Source organism: Pristis pectinata, chromosome 18 (genome assembly GCF_009764475.1).
Source record: "Pristis pectinata isolate sPriPec2 chromosome 18, sPriPec2.1.pri, whole genome shotgun sequence".
NCBI classification, from domain to species: Eukaryota; Metazoa; Chordata; class Chondrichthyes; order Rhinopristiformes; family Pristidae; genus Pristis; species Pristis pectinata.
The window spans coordinates 3420870-3441571 of record NC_067422.1 but is presented as its reverse complement, the minus strand read 5'-3'; the positions used below and the strand labels follow the sequence as shown (position 1 = coordinate 3441571).

Below are 20702 nucleotides of genomic sequence, written 5' to 3'. Positions count from 1 at the left end.
CGCGCCGACCTGTGCCCGTGTCCCGGGCCAGTCGCGGGTATCCCGGTGTCCCGGGGCGCCCGACTGATGTTGCTGTGTGTGGGACCCAGGGCGAGCAGCGGAGGATGAAGCGGCATCTCCCCGGGTGAGCCGAGCCGAGGCCGCGATGGAGGAGGGAGAGAAGCCGGAGCCCAGCACCGAAACCCCAGCCTCCGGCGACCCCCAGGGAGAGGGCATCGTGAAGCTGGGCAGTAGGGACGGTCTGCCCATGGGAACAGAGGACGTGAGTTCATCCCCTCGCTCAGTGTGTGAGCGAATCTTTGTGTCAGCGACCCTGTGTGTGAGAGAGGGGGTCTCAGTGTGTGTGAGAGAGGGGGTCTCAGTGTGTGTGTGAGAGAGAGGGGGTCTCAGCGTGTGTGAGAGAGGGGGTCCCAGCGTGTGTGAGAGAGGGGGTCTCAGTGTGTGTGAGAGAGGGGGTCCCAGCGTGTGTGAGAGAGGGGGTCCCAGCGTGTGTGAGAGAGGGGGTCCCAGTGTGTGAGAGAGGGGGTCTCAGTGTGTGTGAGAGAGGGGGTCTCAGCGTGTGTGAGAGAGGGGGTCCCAGCGTGTGTGAGAGAGGGGGTCTCAGCGTGTGTGAGAGAGGGGGTCCCAGCGTGTGTGAGAGAGGGGGTCCCAGCGTGTGTGAGAGAGGGGGTCTCAGTGTGTGTGAGAGAGGGGGTCTCAGCGTGTGTGAGAGAGGGGGTCCCAGCGTGTGTGAGAGAGGGGGTCTCAGCGTGTGTGAGAGAGGGGGTCCCAGCGTGTGTGAGAGAGGGGGTCTCAGTGTGTGTGAGAGAGGGGGTCCCAGCGTGTGTGAGAGAGGGGGTCCCAGCGTGTGTGAGAGAGGGGGTCTCAGTGTGTGTGAGAGAGGGGGTCCCAGCGTGTGTGAGAGAGGGGGTCCCAGCGTGTGTGAGAGAGGGGGTCTCAGTGTGTGTGAGAGGGGGTCCCAGCGTGTGTGAGAGAGGGGGTCTCAGCGTGTGTGTGAGAGAGGGGGTCTCAGTGTGTGTGAGAGAGAGGGGGTCTCAGTGTGTGTGAGAGAGGGGGTCCCAGCGTGTGGGAGAGAGGGGGGTCCCAGCGTGTGTGTGAGAGGGGGTCCCAGCGTGTGTGAGAGAGGGGGTCTCAGTGTGTGTGAGAGAGGGGGTCCCAGCGTGTGTGAGAGAGGGGGTCTCAGTGTGTGTGAGAGAGGGGGTCCCAGCGTGTGTGAGAGAGGGGGTCCCAGCGTGTGTGAGAGAGGGGGTCTCAGCGTGTGTGAGAGAGGGGGTCTCAGCGTGTGTGAGAGAGGGGGTCTCAGTGTGTGTGAGAGAGGGGGTCTCTGTGTGTGTGAGAGAGGGGGTCTCAGCGTGTGTGTGAGAGAGGGGGTCTCAGTGTGTGTGAGAGGGGGTCCCAGCGTGTGTGAGAGAGGGGGTCCCAGCGTGTGTGAGAGAGGGGGTCTCAGTGTGTGTGAGAGAGGGGGTCCCAGCGTGTGTGAGAGAGGGGGTCCCAGCGTGTGTGAGAGAGGGGGTCCCAGCGTGTGTGAGAGAGGGGGTCCCAGCGTGTGTGAGAGAGGGGGTCCCAGCGTGTGTGAGAGAGGGGGTCTCAGCGTGTGTGTGAGAGGGGGTCCCAGCGTGTGTGAGAGAGGGGGTCTCAGTGTGTGTGAGAGGGGGTCTCTGTGTGTGTGAGAGAGGGGGTCCCAGCGTGTGTGAGAGAGGGGGTCCCAGCGTGTGTGAGAGAGGGGGTCCCAGCGTGTGTGAGAGAGGGGGTCAGTGTGTGTGAGAGAGGGGGTCCCAGCGTGTATGAGAGAGGGGGTCCCAGTGTGTGTGAGAGAGGGGGTCTCTGTGTGTGAGAGAGAGGGTCTCGGGGTCCCCGTGTGTGTGCGTGCCCATCCCATCTCCCCTCATCTCCCCCATGCCTCCCCCTACTCCCCCCTCCACCCTCTCCCCCTCCCTCCGCCTCCCTCCCCCTCTCACCCTCTCTCCTCTCCCTCCCCCTCCCCTCCCTCGCCTCACACCCCTCTCCCCATCCCCCTCCCCCTCCCTCCCCACACAACCCCTACCTCCTCTCTCCCTTCCCCTCTCTCCCCCCTCTCCCCCTCTCTCTCCCTCACCCTCCCACCTCCCCCTCTCCCCTATCCCCCTGCCCCTCCCTCCCCCTCCCCCTCCCCCTCTCCGCCCCTTCCCTCTCCCCCTTCCCTCTCTCTCTTCCCCCTCTCTCTTCCCCCTCTCTCTTCCCCCCTCTCTCCCCATCTCTCTCCCCCCACCCCCCTCTCTCTTCCCCCTCTCTCTCCCCGAGGTTAACCCCAAGAGGTGTCTGCAATTTGCATCCACGGTGACATTTCGAATGAAGTTCACCAAACACCATGTCAATTGTTTCTCCTTGACAAAAGTTGGAAATACTTTCAAATCAGACTTAACTCCAGCCCCAGAGTTAAAGATTTTTGCAAGGTTATGTTTTAAATTGATTGAGGAGGAGACTTTGTGCAGGTCACAGTTATACAGCACAGAAACAGGCCCTTCGGCCCATCCATTCTGTGCTGAACATGTTGCCCAGCAAACTAGTCCCATCTGCCTGCGTTTGGCCCATAGCCCTCTAAACCTCTCCTATCCATGTACTTATCCAGAAGGCTTTTAAATGTTGCTAATGTGCCCGCCTCAACCACTGTTTCTGGGAGCTCATTCCAAATACGCACCACCCTTTGCATGAAGAAGCTGCCCCTGATGTCCCTTTTAAATCTCTCGCCTCTGATCTTAAACCTATGACCTCTTGTTTTTAGCTCCCCCTCCCTGGGAAAAAGACTGTGTGCTTTCACCCTGTCTATGCCCCTCATGATCTTATACACCTCTATCAGGTCACCCCTCAGTCTCCTGCATTCCAGGGAATAAAGTCCTGGTCTATGCAACCTCTCCTTGTAGCTCAGGCCCCCAAGTCCAGGCAACATCCTGGTAAATCTTCTCTGCACGCTTTCAAGTTTAATGACATCTTTCACCATCTTACAGGGTGACCAGTAGCAGGGTGCTGGGATTCAGTTATGTTATGGTTTATTGGGATGTAGTAGAGTCCTGCCTCATCCGGATGTTTTGGGATGATCCAGGACCTAACGTTAGCACTGAGAACCCAGTAACTGCTTCTGACTGATTGGGGGAAGTACCACAGAGAGGAAGAGCATTTAATTGCCATTGATTTTTGGGTTGATGACAATATGTGAAGCTTTTCCTCAAATGCACTGCACTTATTGATCCCATTAATGTGCCAGGAGCCAGTGGGGGAGTCCGATTACAGTGTTAGAAGGTGCAGCCGCAAGCCAGCTCCTTGTAACCCAGAGACCGAGCAGGTTGCAGCCAGGACAGGTCTGGGAGGGGAGTGGGATGTGCTTCAGTACCTTATAGCGAGAGAAGGGGAAAGTGAGGAGGTTCCTGCAGTGTTCCAGTGTGTGGATGTTGGATGCAATGCGTGCAGGGAAAGAGTTGACCATAATTCATTATCTCCATGCATGCATTAGTGTGTGTTATGGTGCCATGCGGTGCAGCTGGCTGTGTGCACTGGACCTTATTCTGTTTTCTTTCCTCTCCTACACATGCGGGCTTGCCTCCTCCTCCAGCACTGGAAGGTTCTCTTCGACCAGGTGAGTCTGCATTTAAACTCAACTATAAACATTTCCTCCTTGAGTCTTTGGGCTAATTGTTGGATCACTCCCATTGGTAATTACGTGAAAAATTTACTGGGAAGCTGACCTGGATTTTTGTTCTTGTTAAATGATATAACTATGTTTGCGTTAATATGTCTGTGTTAGTTGTCCCATGTTAGTGTCTGTGTCGTATCTGTAACTGGGCATGGTGCTTTCCTCTGCTCTGTTTAGTGAAATAAATGCAGTGTTTTTATCCCAGTGCACATTCTGTGCAAATTGGTGTTGCCCCACGAACTCCAATCACAAATGAGTTGAATTTCATAAAGTTTGCACGGCCAAATGCACCTTTCAGTTTTGTGACGGTCACAGTTCTGATCATCGATGAATCTGCTGCCCTGGTCCCAAACTTTGAGAGCCCGTCAGTGGTGCAACAGGGTGTGTTGTGTGGGTGATGTGTTAGATGAGCTGGTCATTGGAGAATCTTGTTTAACATGGTGCCTGGCACCACATTACCTGGTCGTTGAATTCTAAAAGAATGATCCCCTTATCAGAAGTGGTTAACCTATTTGAGATGGTGTTGTCCAGGGCAGTGGGAACACGTGTTGGTCAATAAGTAGTGCCCTAGAGTCAATTGTGTGTCACCTGACAGGTGTCTGACATCATCCGTAAGGCAGTGACTCTGACACTGAAGCACTCCCTGCGTACTGTGCTGGAAGGTTAGGTTATATCATTGGAACAAGCCCTTGAATGGGACAGGAGCCCTTCACCTGTTGCTCCAGAGGTGTGGGTGTTAACCACTGAGCCACACGTGAGTTGATGTTCATCATAAGATATAGGAGCAGAATTTGACCCATTGTGTCTGCTCTGCCGTTCAGTCATGGCTGATTTTTTTTCAACCCCATTCTCCCCATAACCCTTAACCTCCTTACCAATCAAGAACCTATCAAGAACCCAATGACTTGGCCTCCACAGCCCTCTGTGGCAATGAATTCCACAGATTCACCACCCACGCTGAAGAAATTCCTCCTCATCTTAGTATTAAAGTGATGTCCCTTTATTCTGACCTGTGCCCTCGGATCCTAGACTCTCCTACTGATGGAAACATCCTCTGTATGTCCACACTATCCAGGCCTTTCAGTATCTGGTAGGTTTCACTAAGATCCCAACTCCCTCAAGTACAGGCCCAGAGACATCAAATCCTCACTGTTGGGTTCCTCATTATTTGGGGCTGTTCTCATGTACCTGTTGCCTTGTGGCTGTAGGTGACGCCTGTTCACTGTTGGTCCATCGCACTACATCAGACAGGCTCACTAATGGGGGGTTTAGTGCTGGCACTGAGGGGCAGGGAGCGCACAGATCTGTCTTTGACCCTCTTGTCCTGGGAAGGTGGAAGCTGCGGGCATCAAATCCATCCTCCCACTCACCATCTCCCACCTCAATTCTCAACAGCTGCTTTTGCTAAACCAGTGATTGGCCTTGTCCTGGATGAGGAGCCATTATCAGCTCAGCCGGATTCTAATGGATTTTCCTGCTGTAAGCAGTATGACTCATGGTTCCTGTGCGTCAGCAGAGGAGATGGTTCCTGTTTGGCCTGGACTGATGTCTATCTCTTGGCAGCATCCCGGTGTCTGCGTCTGTTCCTCTCTTACAGCACACTCAGCGTCCCCGGATTACTCGGATATCTCAGAGAGAATGGAGAGGCTGGGTCTGTTTTCCCTGGAGCAGCGGGGCCTGAGGGGGGACCTGGTACTAGGGGCAAAATTCTGAGGGGCATAGATAGGGTGGGTAGTGAGAAACCTTTCCTCATAACAGAGGCGCCTAAAACCAGAGCACAGAAGCTTATGGTGAGCAGTAAGGGGTCTACAGGGGAGCTGAGGAATGTTCACCTGGAACTCATTGCTTGAGGAGGCAGTGGAGGCAGAGACTCTCACAACGATTATCACTTGTCTGAATGAGCTGTGAAGAAGGTGATGAAGCAAATGCTGGTAAAAGGGATTAGTGTGGATAGTCAGTATAGGCACGAAGGGCTGAAGGGCCTGTTTCTATGGCGTATGACTCCATGACTCTGATTGGGTGGATCGGTCAGTTGGCTGTTGAACCCAGGGAGAGGGGAAAGGAATGATTTGCCTCTGTCCAGCACTTACCACAACCCCTGATGCTCCACAGCCCACGTTTGATTGTTCCTGAAGCTACGGAGCCAAGTCGTGCTCTGCAATCTCTGAACAGCAACAGGTAGGAGCAGATGATTGTTTTTAAAGCAACAAACAATCTGCTGGGGGAACTCAGTGGGTCAGCAGCATCTGTGGGAAGAGAGGAACTGTCGACGTTTCCGGTTGGAACCCTGCGGGTCCTGATGCAGAGTTTTGACCTGACCCTGTCCTCCCCCAGATGCTGCTCAACCCACTGAGTTCCTCCAGCACATTGTTGCTCCAGATTCCAGCATCTGCAACCTCCTGTGTCTCCATTGTTTTTATGCTGATTAACAGATGATTCGGACAGATAATTGTCTTTGCTCATTGATTAAGGCACTGAGGCGGGTCCCAACAGACGTCTGACCTTCCTGATGGATAGGGCCTACACCAGGTCATGGCATCTGAGAGAGGGTCTGGTGAGAGGGAGGGTCGGTTCATTGACCAGGGCACTGCGGTAAAACTTTGGGCAGAGATAGAAATATGAGGAGAGATATTTCACACACAGACTGTTGTTATGGAGCGGGATTCATGGCTGCAGGTGTGTTAGGGATCAATCAGAAGGGAATTGGATAGACAGATGAGAGTAATTTGCAGAACTCCCGGGAAGGAACAGAGGAAAGGGACTAATGAGATTGCTCTATTGGATGGAGCATGGACTTAACGGTCTGGTAAAATCTCCGATTCTACCAGGATTTGATAACATAATGTTCAAAAACACTGGATAAAATGTCTACCAAATTTGGGATACAGGGAAGTTGGGTTGGATGGAGAGAAGAGTCTGCAGCACAGGGCGTGAAGCTCAGGCACTAGAGTGCTGTCTCTGGTGGGACACTGCAATTGCAACGTGACCAGTTTACATAGAAAATTCCTGTTATGGACATGGGAATTCGTATTAGGAAAAGCTTACAATATGTATTCCAAAAATACCAAGAAGGATAACACTGTTGACACATTATGTGTGCAATATCCAGAATAACATCTACTCAGAGCCTATTGCCTTTGAGACAGGTTGCTGGTATATTTTGGAGCTGTCTGTCATGTGATTTCTTCCATTGAAGTCCAAACTGCTTAAAATAATCACACTGTGGGTGTGAAGCTTTGAATTGAAATGTTTGAAGCAAACACCTCGACAGGAGACTTCACTGCTCATGAGGCCAAGTGCTTTCCCATGGAGGGAAGTCCAGTTCATGACCTTCGCAGAGGCTGAGATGAGAATGAATTGGGAATGTATGGCCCCATCTCTCTGTGCCGACAACAGTCCCGGACACCGGTCGCCTTCACCTTCCAAAGTAAAATCTTGCAGAGGCCGCAAATCTGAAACAAGACCAGCAAATGCTGTAAACACTGCTGTCACTAACCGCAGTGGAGGGGGTGCAGAGGAGATTCACCAGGGCGTTGTCTGGGATGGAGGTACTGGATAGGCTGCGTTTGTTTTCCTTGGAGTGGCAGGGGTGAGGGGGTAGGCTGATAGATGCAGAATTATAATGAGGGGTGTAGATTGTGTAGATACTTTTAGATGGGTTTAGGATCAGGGATAAGAGGTTTAGAGATCTGAGGAAGAAGTTCTCCCCCCGGGAGGGGGTTTGGGATCTGGAACGCCCTGCTTGAGGCAGTGGTGGAGGCAGGGACTCTCACATTGATTAGGGACCATCTGGACGGGCAGTTGAACCACCGAGATTTAGAAGGCTACGGACCTGATGCCGGTCAATGCAAATGGTATAGGTAGGACCTTGTTGGCCAGCATGGAGATGATGGGCCGAAGGGCCTGTTTCTGGGCTGTGCGACTGGAGGATTTAGCAGGTCGGGCAGCTGTGACACCCCCACTCACGGCTCCCAGGAGGGTCAGGTCATCCAATCAAAGTCGGGGAGTTTGAGGGGGGGAGAGGTTGAACCCAGTGTCGCCCCCAATCCGACCCTTTGTCCCACTGGGAGATTTTAAACTGTGCTCGGGTGGGGCTGAGGAGTGGGACCCCAGAACCTGTGTAATTCACTATCCCATGGAGCAGGGACACATACTGACCCCTCACCCACCCACAGTCCCTGAGGGGGCCGGTCACGTTCTGCGGCCGGTGCTGGCAGCCATAAGTGGTTCAGGCGCTGGGGGGGGGGGGGGGGGGGGGTGAGGAGTGTGTGACACACGGGAGTGGCTGGCAAATGGGCTGGGTTGCTAAACGCTGCCGGTTCTGGGACCTTCACCTTGTCAGGACGTCCCAGAGGGCGTCACCCCCCGATCCAGGGCGCTAGAGTAATTCAATCCAAGAGAATGAGATGGTCAGAGAGAGAGAGGAAGAGGGAGAGTGAGAGATGCAGAGGGACGGGGAGAGGGGAGGGACGGGGAGAGGGGAGGGACGGGGAGAGGGGAGGGACGGGGAGAGAGAATGGGGGAGGGAACGGGGAGGGAATAGGAAAAGAAGATGGCAGAGGGAGTTGCCCGTGACAATTCCCCTGCTGCAGTTGAAGGGGAATAGCTGGAGACTGCAGCCTAACCTGGTAGCACTTCAACCAAGGGAAGCATCACCCAACTGATCCCAGAGCCCCTGCTCCTCCTAGCCTGGGCCATGGGGTGGAGTCGGGAAGGGTGGCGAGTGAGGGTGGGGTGGGCTGGCTGGGATCGGACTGCGCTTCACAGAGCAGGGGCAACACACGAGCTGCTGGAGGGACCCAGTGGGTGAGGTAGTGTCTGTGGGGAGAGGGGGGAGTTGGAGCCGGGGTTGTGGGGAGTTTCTGGGACACACAGATCGCAGTGGAGGTCTCTCGTCTCCCCGAGCCAGCGCCAGCAGTGTACTATGCGGGGGGTGCATCACACTGCTGATGTGTCCGTGACAACCCTCCGCTGTACCTGTCACTTCTGACACCTTCTCAGTGAAAATGTGGCACCTCAGCTCTGCGTAAAAATAACTCCGGAGCCTTTGCAGTCTGAGTTTGGAAGAGTTGTTCAGGGGAGTGCAGTGCTGGTCACCCAGCATTTACCCCCGGAGCAGGGAGGGCATGTGGGGCAGGAGGTGGTCCTGGCAAACAAAACTGACTTCCTTCCATCAGAGGGCTGGAGAAAGCCTTTGTTAAAAGGAGACTTTTTAAACCTACATCCTTGTTCCCTCGCAGTAGGAGGGAGAATGTTCTTGGATAATAAAAACAGAAAATATTGAAAGTACTTCCTTAGGTTGCAGTTGTACATGAAGTTGGTGAGGCTGCACCTGGAGAACTGTGCACGGTTTTGGTCGCCCAGTTATCGGAGAGAGGTCATAAGGCTGGACAGAGCGCAGAGGAGATTTACGAGGATGTTGCCAGAACTCGAGGCCCTGAGTTATAGGGAGAGGTTGGACAGGCTGGGAATTTATTCCTTGGAGCATAGGAGACTGAGAGGTGACCTTACAGAGGTGTGTAAAATCATAACGGACATAGATAGGGTGAATGGGCAGTCTTTTTCCAAGAGTTGGGAAATCAAAAACTTGGAGGATTACGTTTAAAGTGAGAGGGGAGAGATTTAAAAGGGACTTGAGGGGCAACTTCTTCAAGCAGAGGGTGGTGAGTATGTGGAACGAGCTGCCAGAGAAAGTGGTTGCGGTAGGTACACTAACAGCATTTAAAAGACACTGGGACAGGTCCATGGATAGGGAAGGTTTAGAGGGATATGGGCCACACTCAGGCAAATGGGACTCGCTTAGATGGGAATCTTGCTCAGCATGGACCAGTTGGGCTGAAGGGCCTGTTTCCATGCTGTATACCTAACTCCATGACTCTACTCAGCAGGTCAGGCAGCACCTGAAACATTAACTCTGTTTCTCCTCCCACAGATGCTGCCTGACCTGCTGAGTATTTCCAGTGGTCGCTGTCTTTGTTTCAGATTTCCAGCGTCTGCAGTCTTTTTTGAGTCTTCACTGAATGTTTTGGCACTGTTGTTAACATTTCCCCCTCCCTCAGCTGAAAGTTTCCCACAGGAAGGCACGGGATTCCGGGCGAAGGGAGAGTCAGACACGCTAGATTACGTTGTGTCTGGCTGGTCCGTGTCCTTGGAGCAGGAGGTCACTGCTGACTACGGTGAGCTTCATTACACAGACTGGGGCTGAGCAACGTGACAGAGAAACAGGAAATGATGGAAGTTCTCCAGGGGTCAGGCAGCATCTGTGGAGAGAGAGAAAAACACAGAGGTCACCCAGCTCAAGCATTAACTCTGCTTCTCTCTCCACAGATGCTGCCTGACTGGCTGAGTGCTTCTAAGCATTTTATTTCAGATGGTCAGCAGCTGCAGTATTTTGCTTCTGAGCGGTGTGGTGCCGTGTTTGCCCCTCAGGGGGATTTAGAGCCACTAGAGTTTCGAGGAGATCTCCCCAGCCCATGAAGCCCAGTCTTCGCAGAGATGGGAAGTCCAGCCACGGACCAGGTTCCGCCAGGCACGGATCACAGCGAGGAAGCCACATCCCTCCAGGACACAGGACAGGTTCACACAATGACTCCTGCGCCAGTCTGGCAGCTCAGTGGCGCAGCGGGTAGAGCCGCTGTCTCACAGCACCAGAGACCCGGGTTCAATCCTGACCTCTGCTGCCGTCTGTGTGGAGTTTGCACGTTCTCCCTGTGACCGCGTGAGTTTCCTCCCACAACCCGAAGATGTGCAGGTTGGCGGGTTAATTGGCCGCTGTAATTTGCCCCTGATGTGTAGGTGAGGGGTAGAATTGGGAGGCGAGGCGATGGGAATATGGGGAGAATGAAATGGGATTAGTGTACATGGGTAGTTGATAGTCAGCATGGATTCGATGGGCTGAAGGGTCTTTTCCATGTTTTACAACTCTGTGAGGAAACCATTCAGCCAATGCGAATTCTCCAGTTCATCCCACTTCCCAGCTCTTTCCCCAAGTTCCTCCTCCCAAGATTTATCCCAGACCCTCTGGAAGGTCCCGATCTCATCTCCTTCTGTCCCGCTCGGAGTGGGATGGTGACGTGGTCCGGGACCCCAGACCTCGGTGTCAATCAGCCCCTGGGGTCACCTTGGCCACAGGGAGCCCAGTGAAAGGCTACAGAGACCTTTAACAAATCAGAGGGTGGATAAGGTGAGGGGGTAAACTATTGAATAAAAGCGGGCAGCTCCTGGGACGCACAGGATTCCGAGGGAGAGAGCTCCGGCTGTTGGTGTTTTGTTCAGAAGGCGTAGGGAATGCTGGTTGTGATTGGACATTCTGAAGTACCAGAGGAGGGAGAACTTGTACAGGGCACTGGTGAGTCTGCAGCAGTCCAACCCCCTCTCCAACCAGCTCCTCCCTCCCGACCCGTCCACACCCCTCTCCAATCATCCACACACCTTCCCATCCATCCACTCCCCTCCCCAACTCTCCACATCCTTCCCCAACCCTCCCGTCCCTCCCTAACTCTTCCCCCTTCCACAACCCAGCCTAACTCTCCACACCCTTCCCCAGTTATTCCCCTCTCCCCAACCAACTGCCAGCTCCCTTTCCGTTCCCCATCTCACACACGTTTGGTCTCCCTGTTCAAGGGGGATGTCCCCGAGCTGGAGGCGGTGTAGAGGAGGTTGACAGGATGGTTTCCCGGGATGAAGTGGTTGCTGTGGGAGCAGAGGTTGAGCAGGTCAGGCCTGCACCCATGGGTGCTTGGAAGCGTGAGAGGTGACCTTCTGGAAACAGATAAGGTTCTGCAGGGGATTGCCAGGGTGGGATGCGGAGGGGATGTTTCTCCTCATGGGAGTAACTGGAACTGAGGGGCATCATTTCAGAATAAGGGGTGGCCCGTTTCATCCCGCGGTAGAGTCATAGAGAGAGGGCCAGCACAGAAACAGGCCCTTCAGCCCATCAAGTCCATACTGACCTTCAACCACCCACTTTACACCAATCTTATATTAGGAGATGAGGAGAAACTTCTTCTCTCTTTGGAGAGCTCTGGTGGCCTAGTCATTGGATTCAACCGTGAGACAGATAGACTTTTAGGCTCAGGGGGAGTCGAGGATTATATTGAACAGACAGGGGAGTAGAGATGAGGCTGAGATCAGTCCCTCATAGGATGGTGGAGCTAGACTCAAAGGGCCGAGTGGCCTACTACTTTTATTTTTGATGTTCCTTTTCTGCAACACCCCTTTCACCCAATCAACTGGCCTTCTCTACCCCCCCCCCCTTGTGTTTTTATATAATTGAGAAATGAATTTACCCCTTGACAGCTAATAAATATGTTGTCACTTTAACCTCCCCATCTCAGCGTTAATCCACGCCGTGTCCGGGACCCGAATGGTCAATTTCCGGAGACTCAGCAGGTGGAGGGAGAGGGGGTTTACTCCGGGAGGGTTTCCCACTGTGTTTGTGGGATCGGACAGTGCAGTACCCTGTTCCAGCCAAACAGCCATCCCTCCCTGTTGCTCAGTGTGATGCCCACAGCTGTGACCTGCTGGGTTGCCATGGTTTTGTGGCAGAGTGCGTCAGATTAAAGAGCCCCTCAGGAGGCCCCAGGCTTTTACTGCCAGTGTCACGGACCCTGGGCTCATAGAAAATTGGTGGCAGATAAAGATCGGCAGCAAGTGATTAACATTTGAATGGTTCGCCAAAAGACATCAAATCCTCAAACATCTGCTGAGCAAAGATCGGCTCCAGCAAACAAAAAAAATATAAAATTCAGCCTGGGCCTCGTGTCCCAATGTCTCCTCGATGTCACTCTCTGTCCGATAACCATTTGCCGCTCTCCTGCCCGTTTCCCATCTTTTATTCTCCATGTCCCAACCTGCACTGAGTCCCCACCACACATCGCCCCTCTGCTCATGGTAGTGTCGTGGTTAGCGTAACGCTATTACAGCGCCAGTGACCCGGGTTCAATTCCGGCCACTGTCTGTAAGGAGTTTGTACATTCTGCCCGTGTCTGCGTGGGTTTCCTCCGGGTGCTCCGGTTTCCTCCCACATCCCAAAGACGTACGGGTTAGGAAGTTGTGGGCATGCTATGTTGGCGCCAGAAGCGTGGCGACTCTTGCGGGCTGCCCCCAGAACACTACGCAAAAGATGCATTTCACTGTGTGTTTCGATGTACATGTGACTAATAAAGAAATCTTATCTTATCTTACCTACCTTGGGCCCCACTTAAGCCAGACCTCAATCTTGAAGTCCTTGACCTCGTTTTCTGATCCCTCCATGATCTCACCCTCCCCACCCCGGCAGCACCCACCACCCTCACTGCCTTGCTCCCTGTTCCCAGGGTGGCACCGCAGAGAGAACTGCTGCCTCCCAGCTCCAGAGACCCGGATCCGATCCCGACCTCCGGCGCTGTCTGTGTGGAGTTTGCACGTCCTCCTTGTGACCACGTGAGTTTCTCCTAAATGTTCCTGCTTTCTTCCACATCCCAAAAAAACATGTAGGTTATACGTGTAGGCCTCAGCCAGCACAGAACCCACAGGGCTGCAGAGGAAGCAAGTCCCCCTCGATCTTGAGGGACTGCCTGCGAGATTTCATAGGAGCAACTAATCCAAGTTATGAGGACAGGTTGGACAAACTTAGATTGTTTTCTCTGGAGCGTCGGAGGCTGAGGGGAGACCTGATCGAAGTATATGAAGTTATGAGAGGCACAGATAGGGTAGACGGTCAGGGTCTTTTCCCCAGGGTGGAAATGTCAAATACTAGAGGGCATGGCTGTAAGGTGAGAGGGGGAAAGTTTAAAGGAGATTTGGGAGGCAGGTTTTTTTACACAGAGAGCGTAGGTGTCTGGAACGGGCTGCCAAGGGAGGTGGTGGAGGCAGATACAACAGCAATGTTTCAGAGGCATTTAGACAGGCAGATGAACAGGCAGGGTATTGGTATTGGTATTGGTTTATTATTGTCACTTGTACCGAGGTACAGTGAAAAACTTGTCTTGCATACCGATCGTACAGGTCAATTCATTACACAGTGCAGTTACATTGAGTTAGTACAGAGTGCATTGAGGTAGTACAGATAAAAACAGTAACAGTACAGAGTAAAGTGTCACAGCTACAGAGAAAGTGCAGTACAATAAGGTGCAAGGTCACAACAAGGTAGATCGTGAGGTCATAGTCCATCTCATTGTATAAGGGAACCATTCAATAGTCTTATCACCGTGGGGACGTGGATCATTCGTGGGGGAATTAGTTTGGATTGGCATCATGCTTAGTACAGACATGGTGGATCGAAGGGCCTGTTCTATGCTCTAAGGTCCTGTCTGCTCTATAAAGCACACACTAAAGAGGACAGGCATTATTTCAGAGACCAAAGACCTCCCCCTGATATACCCAGCGATATTTCTCCCTCAGCCAGGAATCTATCACGGAAAGTGTGGGAGCCTGCCCACATCACTGCCCCGTTTCCCACATTGCAACAGGGACAACACTTCAGAGAGGAAAAGAACAATTGGCTGTAAAGTGCTTGGGTAGGTCGAGAGGTAATGGGAGTCGTGTGGAAAGGCAAGGCTTCTCATTGTCCCATTGTGAGGGCACAACAGTGTGTCCCGATGTGATTTACGTTGTTGCCTGGTGAAGAGCTGGCGAGGGGACTTCTGCCTGTTTGATGGGAGCCTGTGCCGGGGTAACTACAGCTAGAGGTTACAGCGTTCCCTGCCTCCTGCCAGCAGTACGGATCACAGCTGCTGCCTTTGAGAAGGGCAGTGTCACTCCAGCCATGTACACCCCTCTGCTTGGTGGGAGGGGTCTGGCCCAGGACTGGGCTCAAACCTCTCGCACTGCAGTTATTCAGGGCAGAGTTTATACCCCGAGACAGCTGCTGCTAGCTCCCTGCTCACAGACAATCAGTGCAAACCTTGCAGACGCTGCCTTGTATTGTTGCTTCCCTGCCCTCTCCCGGTGACCTTGGCAGCAGTGGGTGTGAAGTGAATCTAGGGGCCGGCTGCCACTTGGAGGCTCTGACAAACCTGCCCGAGCTTCGCTCTGTCACCCTGAATAAACCTCCTCTGACTAAAGGATCCATCTCTTGTCAAACAGAGTTTCCAGACTTTTCATTTGAACGGGGGTTGGGTAGGGGGGTGAGGAGGATTTGAGGTCGACCAGACGAAGCTTTGCTCAGCTGTCAGTTCTGCTGAATCAGGCACTCAGTTATCCTTGAACAAAGATGAAAGGCAGAGTGTTTGGTGAACGTTTGGCTGTGTGCAGGCAGCAGCTGCCTCTGCCTCTCCCACTGCCACCTCACGCTCCAGTAGCAACTGCCCCATTACTGACCTGCAGAGCCTATTCCACAGAACATCCAGCACAGACAGAGGCCATTCAGCCCATCTGATCTGTGCTAGTGTTGATCCTAAAATTGGTAAATTGGTTTATTATTGTCACTTGTACCGAGGTACAGTGAAAAGCTTGTCTTGCATGCTGATCGTACAGGTCAATTCATTACACAGAGCATTGAGGTAGTACAAGGGAAAACAATAACAGAATGCAGAGTAAAGTGTTACAGTTACAGAGAAAGTGCAGTACAGGCAGACAATAAGGTGCAAGGTCATAACGAGGTAGATTGTGAGGTCGAGAGTCCATTTTATTGTACTAGGCGACTGTTCAATTGCCTTATAACAGAAGGATAGAAGCTGTCCTTGAGCCTGGTGGTATGTGCTTTTATATTTCTGCCCGATGGGAGGGGGAGAAGAGAGAATGTCCAGGGTGGGTGGGGTCTTTGATTATGCTGGCTGCTTTACCGAGGCAGCGGGAAGTATAGACAAGAGTCCAAGGAGGGGAGGCTGGTTTCCGTGATGTGCTAAGCTGTGTCCACAACTCTCTGCAGTTTCTTGCAGTCCTGGGGAGAGCAGTTACTGTACCAAGCTGTGATACATCAAGATAGGATGCTTTCTATGGTACATCAATAAAAGTTAGTGGGTGCCAAAGGGGACAAGCCAAACTTCTGTAGCCTCCTGAGGAAGTAGAGGCGCTGGTGAGCTTTCTTGGACATGGTCTCTATGTGGTTGGACCAGGACAGTTCATCAAAACATTGGATCTCCCTCAACTCACCAATTTCTATTGCAGCCGGGCACTTTTTAAATTTACTCATTCTATGGGATCTGGCCATTACTTGCAAAACCAGCACCTGCTGCCCGTCCTGAGCTGCCCCTGAGAAGGCAGGGCTTGGGGAGAGCAGCGACCTCACTGCTGCAGCAACCCTGGTACAACCCCAACCTTCAGTGAGGTGTGGAGACGGCACTCTCTCCCTGTGACCGCGTGGGTTTCCCCCAGGTGCTCTGGTTTCCTCCCACGTCTCAAAGATGTGCGACTCGGTGGGTTAATTGGCCGCTGTAAAATGCTCTCCTCGTGTGTGGGTGAGTGGGAGAATCTGGGGGGAATCGATGGGAATGTGAGGAGGATAAAATGGGATTGGTGCAGGTGGGTGCTTGATGGGGCAGTGTGGACCTGGTGGGCTGAAGGGCCTGTTTCTGTGCTGTTAACACTAAGTGACCGTGTGTGCGCTGCTGGAACCACCGTGGCTCTTCTGCTGAAGGTGCTTCACAGTGCTGTGGGCTAAGACACATTCCCTTTTTACATTGTAGGATATTTTCCCAGAGATGTGCTTTATTCATAATGTTTGCAAATATAGAACACACGGTACAAGAAAAATCACTCCATTTGCTTGCAAGATTTACATGATATCAGTGTTACATTAGTTTCTCTGTTACATGAGCAATGTCTGAGGGTTTTCCATAGGTTCTGGGAGCGACTTTAAACCCTGTCCCCCAGCATCTTGTCTCAGACCTTGCAATGTGCCGGTCTGCAACTTTCAGTCCTCTCAGCAGGTCTCAGAGAGACTTTCACCGAGCTGATCATCTTCCACTAGCGGTCGTTGTTTGTCTCCGTGTGTGTCACTGGGAGCAGCCAGTAGAGCACAGAGTCCTGTGTTACGCAGCCATTCAGGTCAAATCTCAACGAAGACCACCGCACCTCCTTCCAAGCCTCCTTGGCCAATGCACATCCCAGGTAGAGATGGATGACAGCCTCTCCCACCACAGGGACCACAGTGGACCAAGGGAGGGTCTGACGGGGAGGCCCTTCTCACCGTCGGCCAAGCACAGTCTTGGAGCCTGAATGTTCTGGTGATGAGATGTTCTACCAGGTGACTTCGACCGATGAACCATCCAACAGGATCCACTGTCTACCTCTCCCACAGGGCCTCGAGGGCAGTCTGTGCAGGTCACTGCTGTATTTTAATACAACTGAGAGGTTTCCTTCCAGAATGAGCGTCTTCACATTTTCCCACATTATACTCCGTTTGCCGGTGTTTTGCTGACGTTGAGCGTTCCCAGGTTTTTGTTCCCACTACATCCAGTCCAGTCTCTTTTGATGCTGACGTTCATCTTTATTACATCTGCTGACATAAGGGAGAGAGGCCATTCAGCCCCTCAAGGGAAGGAATTCTTGCAGCATCTTTAAGCAGGTCAGGACTGACCTGCCTCATCTCCATCACCTCAGTGGACCAACACATCCCCTGATTGTTGTGCTGTACTCATGGGACGGGTTAGACCATAAGACCATGACATAGCAGCAGAATTAGGCCATTCAGCCCATTGAGTCTGCTCCACCATTCGATCAGGGCTGATTTATTTTTCCCTCTCAACCCCATTCTCCTGCCTCCTCCCCGTAACCTTTGACGCCCTCACTAATCAAGAACCTATCAACCTCCACTTCAAATACACCCAATGACTTGGCCTCCACAGCCGTCTGTGGCAATGAATTCCACAGATTCACCGCCCTCTGGCTGAAGAAGTTTCTCCTCGTCTCAGTTCTAAAGGGACGTCCATTTATTCTGAGGTTGTGCCCTCTGGTCCTGTGGTTTGTGCTGCTGCTGTTGGTAGTTCTGCCGTGCCTTTGTCATACAGCATGGAAGCAGGCCCTTCGGCCCAGCTCGTCCATGCTGACCAAGGTGCTCACCAAAGCTAGTCCCATTTGCCCGCGTTTATCCCTCTAACCCTTTCTATCTGTGTACTTGACCAAATGCCTTTGTGTTAGTCTCCAGGCATTCACGTCTGTTCTCTTCCTTTTGTCCACAGTTTGACCCCGCAAACACGGGCTACATCAGCAGGGAAAAGTTCCAGGGCCTTCTGCAAACACACGGGTCGGAGCTGGAGCCGCAGAAACTGGAGGTCCTTCTGGCTCTGGCAGACAGCAGCTCGGAGGGCAGGGTCTGTTACCAGGACTTCGTGAACTTGGTGAGTGAGGGCCACAGGTCGCGGGCCAATCCCTTGAGGCCGAGCCGGGCCCAGAGCCCGAGGCTGAACCCGCCCCAGTCCGAATCGTTAACTGATCCCCTCTCCGCAGAGGCTGCCTGACCTGCTGAGTCCTTCCAGCATTTTCTGCTTTCATTTGAGTTTTTCTTTTCGTTTCGAAACAGACCAAGGCCAGTGATCTGTGGTCACTGGGTAAACATTGATAGGGCCCTGTTCTAATTCTGAATGGCACTGCGTGCGTTCCTCTACCCAGCGATACCCGGCCCCAGATTCTCGGACTCCTCCCTCCATCCCTCTCACCAAACTTCTGGGAACCTCTTAGATCTGGTTGGATGATGCTCCCTGGGGCACAAGAGGGTTATTCACCACAGGACGTGGGTGTCAATGGCTATCCGTCCTTTGTGCCCCTGAACCAGCCATTTGGGAGTGGAGCTGAGAGACAGGCTGTGGGTCTGGAGTCACATAGACGCCAGACTGCAAATGGATGAAGGCGTCAGTGATCCAGATGGGTTTTGTTTAATAGTTTAATAGTAGCTTCTACTGATACTAGCTTTTTATTCCAGAATTAGTTATTCCAGTTGTCACGGTGGGACTTGAATTTGTATCTCTAGATCAATAGTCTGGCAACAACCATGAGGCTATTGTACCTGGGCACTATATAAATGCACATGGCTGTTACAGTAAATGCTTCAGTACTGACTGTGGTGTCAGAGTGGTGCTTGAAGCCTGGTTTGTGTCGGGCAGCAGAGCAATCAGGTGAAAGGTCAGGAGGGCTAGGGTCAGGCAGACAGAAGCAGCAGGTGAAAGGTCAGGAATGAGAAGTATGGATATGAAAATAATGTATCTTGTGGAATACACTTGCTGCGTCTCTGCCTGTGAAGGAACAGTGTCAGCATCCAAAGGATGGAAGAAGGAGTGGGAGGAGAGCGGATTTGGGAAGAGTACGGATGGGACATCCGTTTGGGCAGGGGCAGTGTTATCAGAACAAGCCCTGATTGCGCTGGATGGCAACCCCCTGTGGGCTATAACATTGGCCGTTTAGACAGGCAGGGAATTGGAGGGCTGCGGACCATGTGCAGGCAGGTGGGATTAGTTTCAGGGTCGGCCCAGACATGATGGGCTGAAGGGCCTGTTCCTGTGCTGTACTGTGACATGTTCTGCAGGGGGAATGGATGGGACCCAATGCCCCAAGACACTCTTTCTCCTGTCCTTAGACCACTCCCGTACACGCCAAATGTCAGCCTCCCCCATCCGACACTGCCTGGCCCCTACTCCTCTATCCCCCGCTTCCCTCTTGTAGATCCCTATCCCTGCCTGCTCCTGCCCTCCTCCCGATCTCCTTCTCCCCAGTCACGGAGTCATAGGGTCATGCGGTATGGAAACAGGCAATTTGTCCGCACTGACTGCTGGGCACCCGCCCACGTTAATCCCATCTTCCAGCACTTGGCCCATTCCCTTCTACACCGGGGCAATTCAAGTGCTCGTCCAGACATGTCTTCAGTGCTGTCACTGACTCTGCTTCCACTGGTCTCTCCGGCAGTGTGTTCCAGGTACTCACCCCCCTCTGAGTGGAAAAAGGTCCCCCTCAGATCCCCTCTAAATCTCTTGCCCTTTTCCCTAAATCACTGTCCCCAGTCACCCGGGCTCTTGGTGAGGGGTTAGGTCCACCTCTCTTTGTCTGGAACTGAATCTTTCAGATTTCTGCCCGGGGACACCCTCAGCGGGAAGACTGAGTGAAACCGGTGATCTGATAGGAGAACTGTGAAGACCTTGGCCTTTGGGGAATGTTGGCAGAGGGATTATGTTGTGGGGCTGTAATCCAAGAGGCCTGGACTAATGATTTGTGTTTGCAGGTTCAAATCCCAGCACAGTAGCTGGGGAACTTTGTTTAAACGAATGTGGAGTTTACACAAAAGATCTGGTTTCAGTGACAGTGACTGTGTAACTCTCAGACTGTTGTAAGATCAGTCCTTTAAGCCTTTTAGGGAAGGAAACTTGGGTAGGAATTTCTTCTCACAGAGGATGGTGCATCACAGGAATTTTCTACCCTGGACACTTGTGGAGGCTACATCATTGGAGGCATTTAAAGAGGAGATAGGTACGTTTTTGAAAGATCAGGAAGGTGAGAGCTGTGGTAGACTGGCATAAAAGGGAGGTGGAGTCCTGGGGCCAATCAACCATGATCAGAGATTCACACAGAACAGAATGAAAATGTAGATGGGTGGGTCATAAATTTGCAGGGGACATGGTGGCCTTGTGGATAGTGTAGAAGGTTGCTGGAGGATACAGCGGGCTGTAGATCAGTTGCAGATATGGGTGGAGAAATGGCAGATGGAGCTTAATCCGGTCAAGTGTGAGGTGTTGTGCTTTGGCAGATCAAATGTAAAGGGACAGGACACAGTTAATGACAAGACACTTAACAGTGTTGATGTACAGAGGGATCTTGGGGTCCAAGTCCATAGCTCCCTGAAAGTGGCTGCACAGGTTGATAGGGCGGTAAAGAAGGCGTGTGGCACGCTGGCCTTCGTTAGTCGAGGCACCGAGTTCAAGAGTCAGGAAGTTATGTTGCAGCTTTATAAAACTCTGGTCAGGCCGCACTTGGAGTATTGCATTCATTTCTGGTCGCCCCATTACAGGAAGGATGTGGAGGCTTTGGAGAGGGTGCAGAAGAGGTTCACCAGCATGCTGCCTGGATAAGAGAGAACATGTGCTATAGGATAGGTTGGACAAACTTGGGTTGTTTTCCCTGGAGCAGC

At 52.6% G+C, this 20702-nt stretch overlaps 1 protein-coding gene across 1 annotated transcript in view; it reads left to right on the top strand.

The window, feature by feature from the left end:
- rhbdl3 (rhomboid, veinlet-like 3 (Drosophila)) overlaps positions 1–20702 on the top strand; it is a 37458-nt gene that overhangs the window by 666 nt on the left and 16090 nt on the right. Inside the window, exons 2-4 of the mRNA XM_052033015.1 lie at positions 90–262; positions 3587–3610; positions 17770–17928. Coding sequence (XP_051888975.1) covers positions 146–262; positions 3587–3610; positions 17770–17928 — 300 coding nt within the window. The 5' untranslated portion in view covers positions 90–145. The remainder of the gene's footprint in view (positions 1–89; positions 263–3586; positions 3611–17769; positions 17929–20702) is intronic.